At 38.8% G+C, this 5,770-nt stretch overlaps 1 protein-coding gene across 10 annotated transcripts in view; it reads right to left on the reverse strand.

Annotated features, from left to right (window-relative positions):
- The window catches only part of Nbea (neurobeachin), a 543,806-nt gene that overhangs the window by 224,110 nt on the left and 313,926 nt on the right, over nt 1–5,770 (reverse strand). For all 10 annotated transcript variants that reach the window (XM_029475176.1, XM_029475174.1, XM_029475170.1 and 7 more), the window contains one exon: nt 2,885–3,051. In XM_029475176.1, the coding sequence (XP_029331036.1) occupies nt 2,885–3,051 (167 nt within the window). The remainder of the gene's footprint in view (nt 1–2,884; nt 3,052–5,770) is intronic.

The following is a 5,770-nucleotide window of genomic DNA, read 5'->3' on the forward strand; positions in this document are numbered from 1 at the left end:
ACTCACTTTGTAGACCAGGCTGGCCTCGAACTCAGAAATCCACCTGCCTCTGCCTCCCGAGTGCTGGGATTAAAGGCGTGCGCCACCACGCCCGGCTCTTTTCTTTTCTTTTACAATTTTTTATTAGATATTTTCTTCATTTACATTTCAAATGCTATCCTGAAAGCCCCTATACCCTCCCCTCGCCCTGCTCCCTGACCCACCCACTCCTGTTTCCTGGCCCTGGCATTCCCCTGTACTGGGGCATATAATCTTTGCAAGACCAAGGGCCTCTGGAAGGAAGTTCTATAATTCTATTTTGATTAAAATATGTAAATGAATAAATGTAAAGAACATATATTGAGCATCTGTTCTATGTAGAGTACTATGCCTTGGGTACAGAGTTAAAAGTAAAATCCACAATCCAGGTAAAAGAAATTATATGACATAAGGGTCATGAAGCTCAAAGGTGACAAATTCAGAGACTGATAAAGGACAAAGAGTGTTAATTTGATAAAATTGATCAGAGGATGGTGGTCTGGGGAGACACTTGAGTCTGAAGAGACTAGAAGAGGAGACAACACACAAAACAACGTTAGCCTGCTCACAGTGCAGGTAGTATGGCTGCACTAGGGCTAAGTTGTGAACTAAGAAGTTACACATTATGACAAGAGGTCAGACAGACAGGAGGGGAACCAGAGTAATGAAGGAAGCACGGAGTTGTGCTAAGCAGTCCAGAAAAATGAACTTTAATAAAACACAGCCACTCCACTGGCAAACATGCTTTTCACTGTCCCCAGTGATGACACAAACCTTTTAATGTACAATTAATTATATTTCTTGATGAATTAAAATGGTAAATGTAAGAACCATTTTTCTTGCATTTATAAAGTGTCTCTGATTTACAGTATGTACAATATTTATATCCAATGTACAAAATGTTAAAGCTGACAATTATATGAAAAGTCAAATCTCTGTAAAACATTCATTTGTTTGTTCATATTTGTTTGTGTGTGGGGTGTGCACGTGTATGCGTGTGCATGTGCACATGTAGAGGTCAGTTGTGTGTTAGTTGTTTCTTTGCACCACATGGGCTCCAGGGGTCAAATGCAAGTGGGAGCATTTCTCATTGAGCCATCTCATCTCATTGACCCCAAAAGCTACATCTGTAACAACACAAGGTAGCATTCAAAAGCAAGGTTTTCTTCATAATATTTTACTACATAATGATGAATTTGTGATTTTCACTGGAAGACAGGTTAAGTGCCACTGGGTTTGCACACAACAGTTTAATGAAAACTTTGATGGCCAGTCTCATTTCGGCACAATGGTTTTGGCTTTTGTTGGATGAAGTTTCTTCTTCATTGGTATATTCCCTTCTGGAGGGAGGCCCTTGGAACTCAGGAAGTAGACAAAACATACCACGGATAGGAAGCTCCTGAAGTATAGAGGGCTCACAGGCCCTTCTCAACAGTTTTATGTATAGTGACTGACAGTTACTGGGAAGAGAAAGCCTCAGATCTGCACTCTGTTTCCAGTTGTATAGGGAGCTGCAAGAACACAGCTTGCAGGAGTCACTGGCCTCAGCTAAAAAGGCCTCACCTAGGCTCCTGTTAACACCCCTAATTAACTCACAGCCAGCCACTAAGCTAGATTTGGCACAACTGTTTCTTTAGTGTGCCGTTGGTGCCTTATCTGGGGCGAATAGGCATGTGTTCTCGGCACTCGAGAAGGAATTGCTTGGCATGTGGAACAGGTGATGAGACATGTAACTGAGACTCATCTGTCTGAGGGAGGAACACTGCACAGTTCTGATATGGCCTCATGTGGCATGATGTGCAGATCGCCGACACAGTAGCAGCTGCATGTTCTCCTCTTGAAAGGTGATAGGATATGCAGTCAAGTGTGAGCTGACTGAGAGTGGAGCATCCTTAGGGGCAACACCAGAGTGGTAGATCTCACTGATTAATGGAGACTGCCTTGAAAACACAGAGCCTTTAGTATGGGAGAGCCATAGTATGGCTACCATAGTATGGTTATCATGAATGTCAAGTACTTGGCTTTCATTTTTAAAGATGTTACCCTACAGTATTACCTTAAATACAAAAGCACTACTGTTTTCTCATCTCTGTCTTGTAATTATAAGGTCAGGACAGACTTCCAAGACTCCTCCAACAGAATCCCTTATCCCAGAATGTTTCACAGTAGCATCCTATCTACAGTCCACAGATTGCCATACTGCTGGAAATTTAATGAAAACATGGGATGGGCTCAAGGAAAGAGAGGTATGTGAAAAGTGACACCAGCAATCTAAACACAGGAACCTTTTCATTAATTACTTTTTAGATCACTGTGTACACAGAAAACCCAACCAAACCACAACATCTTATATGTCCATACACTTCAGAAAACAGAGAATTTATTTGTTATAAAAGACTAAATTTGTTTAGATTGTGCTAAGGCAACATATAATTTGAGATGAAAAATCCCTAAATTTGAATGGAGAGTGAAAGAAACAATTCCAAAGTAGCAAAACACTTCTCTACTTAACTCTGAAGTAGCATATTACTCTTTGTTAAGTGATTATATTTATTACCATATAAAATAAAAGTAATATTTGCATAAACTTAAGGCTGTCCTTTAAACCGAGCGGCTCATCTTACACCTAACTCTTCTGTATTAGTAAATATTATATTACTACATATTACTCAAAATGTAAACTGGCAGCATCAGAGAAAAGTTTAAAACAGTAAGTTTTCATAAAAATTAATGAAGTGAAGAGTAAAGCTAGTAAGTTAAAGCACGTTTTAATATTTTGAGTGGTGTTTACATAGTAGCTATGCAGTCACTGTGACTTGAATCCACGAGCTAGCCACCCTTTCCCTACCCCGTCCTAGTCACTCACCTGTGTGACACGGCCCCCCAGGCACCATGCTTGTTGGTGAGGATGTTGAGTATCTTCTGTTTCAGCTGGTTGGCTGTCACGTGGTCCCGGTGCTTGGCAGCACTGATGAGGTGGTCACACATCTTCTCCTCCTCTCTCCTGTCAGCAGCATACTGTGCACACTGCGACTATGAAGGAGGAAACCAGTAAGAATACACTTACCAGGTAGAATGAGAAAATGATTCCCACCCTTAAGGTACAGGGCAAGAACAACTAGATTAAAAATCCTCATCTGACAAACCTAAAACTTTGTTCTAAGGAAGGCAGAATCCGTGTTCAAATTGAAAAAAATGCACTCTTTTGAAAAGTGCATGTAAAATTTTTGAAAAGCACTAACGTAATTAATTACTTTTATACTTTGGTTATCTTCTCTAAATCTGATTTCAGTAGTAAAATTAATCATTAAGCAGAAATAGTTTACTAAAAATGTAAGCCCACTTTAAAAAAACAACTTAGCATGCCTAGCTTGAATAAAGATACATAATTTCAATAATTACTTTGAAAACAATAATTTTGTCACTGCCAAATGATTTTTTGCTTCCTGAAAGACAATGTAGTCAAAAAGAAAAAAATACTTAGAAATTTAGCACGCTGGTAGCTGGTATTTTATTTGACATTCTAAGTGGACTCTGTTTTCTTTCTGCACTCACCTTCCTATCTGTACAATGAGAAGCTAAGACAAGGCTTCACAATGTCAACTCCAACTCTAATATTTACTGCTATAAAAGGTCTCACAAGAATCATTGCCTTATTCTTCATCTTCCTGACCCCACAGCCAGCAGCTGTCATATCTTAGTCTTGTTTCCCGACATGGACATGAGCATCACAGATGATCAACAAACCCTGTTCTGAACATCTCTGAGGGACTGTGTGGACTGGCTCAGTCTGTGACTTCCCTGGTACACCTCAAACATCTAAGACAACACATGTATCCGGCTCCATTGTCATCACTGGGCAGAGCCATGCTGCACAGGAGAAATAGGGACACAGCTCTGTCTGCTGACACTCTCTGCAAGCCTTCTGGAGAAAAAACCCATAATAATCTAAGAAGGATTAATTCATTTTCCAATTTATCATTTTGTACAGGGAACCACCAATTAGTACAAAGATCTGCTGTAATAATGAGGTTAATATTTCATTAGCTTATTGGAGGGTAAAATTAAATTTTCATTTTTCTCCCTTAACAATTACAGTATTAACTAAGATAAAAAGTCTTTAATGCAGAAGTACCCACTCAAATTAAATATGTCTCCCTCCTAATTGCAGGCTTCCATGGGGGTTGCAGAGAACTGTCCAGTCTAGTCAAACATCATAACTTCTGCAATTTTTTTCAGGTGAAAACTGATATATTTAGTACACACATACACATTCATAGACGCACACCCATGTACATATATACACAGATATATACATGCCAATGAGTTTATTTTGTCTTTTTTTTTTTCCACAGCTGAGGACCGAACCCAGGGCCTTGCACTTGTTAGGCAAGCGTTCTACCACTGAGGTAAATCCCCAACCTCCCAATGAGTTTAATTTAATATAAAATATAAGCATTTCAGTTTAAAAACCAGTGGGTATCTATTAAGTAAAAGTGATTATTATCTCAAAATTCCTTCTACTGGCTGTATACACAGTGAGTCCTAGAAACATCCAGGCTTCATATTCTCTACCTTCAGAAGCTTCCAGCACCCTTGCTGCACACCCTCAGGTTCTAAATTCACTGCTACCTCAGGAAAGAGCAAGAGGTGAGTCTGAGAAAATCTTCCTTCTCTTCTAGGGAAGCCAGAGATGCACACAGAATGCACAGACAGAATGTCAGGAGTGTTTAACATTCATTATGGTCAGGAGAGCAATTATAAAACAGTGCCTAAATATTCCCTATATGGACAGTAATGAACAGGGGAGAAAGAAACACTGTACTTATCGTAATGCCCTTTGGTTTAAATATATGCTAAAGGTTAGAGCTAATATCTGCATGCCTAAAAACATATATGGAATGTTTCATAAGATAAACAATGGTCTGCTATATCCCCTCAAAACATCCTCATTTTTTTAGTAGAAATATGATTGTCTCAAAATTGATCCTGCAGAGAATTCAGTTAAAATTCTAAAATCTTATTTAGTTGACATGTAAATAAAGATTTTTTTGAGTTCTGATATTTTATATATAAATATATTTTCAAAAAAGAGATAATTCAATTTTTCTAGCAATCAAAAGTACTGCACAATACCTTGATAAATATCTAATATTATTGTTCATATTATATGAAACTTGACTTTGGTAAACCATTTGTCACTCTGTCTGTCGGCCCATCCATCCATCCATCCATCCATACATCCATCTATCCATCTTTATCTATCTATCCATCCATCAGACTATATCAAAAACTCTTACTGATACTTTAAGCAGTGTTTAAAAACAGTATCTAACATGCCACACATCAAGCACCTGCTGTCCATTAGGCCAATGGAGTGGTGTCTGTGCATATGAAAGCAACAATCGCTATTTTTCTATTCCATGTTGCTCAGCTGTAGAACTCAGAGATCACCACACTTAGTCCACCACTGTGCATGATGCAGAGGGCTACTCCCCTGAGAGAAATACCTACTGAAGCTCCAATGGCAGACTCTCTTCTCTAGCTGCATGTATTGTCATGATGCACCAGAAAAATGAAATGTTGTAGTTATTACCTCTCAGACCACTAGGAGCTTGTGCAAGTCAAATATTACAGCACGTATGTATTCCTTTTTAAAAAATTTTTAATATTTTTTATTACATATTTTCCTCAATTACATTTCCAATGCTATCCCAAAAGTCCCCCATACCGCCCCCCACTTCCCTACCCA

This window comes from Mus caroli, chromosome 3 (assembly GCF_900094665.2).
Source record: "Mus caroli chromosome 3, CAROLI_EIJ_v1.1, whole genome shotgun sequence".
Lineage (NCBI taxonomy): Eukaryota > Metazoa > Chordata > Mammalia > Rodentia > Muridae > Mus > Mus caroli.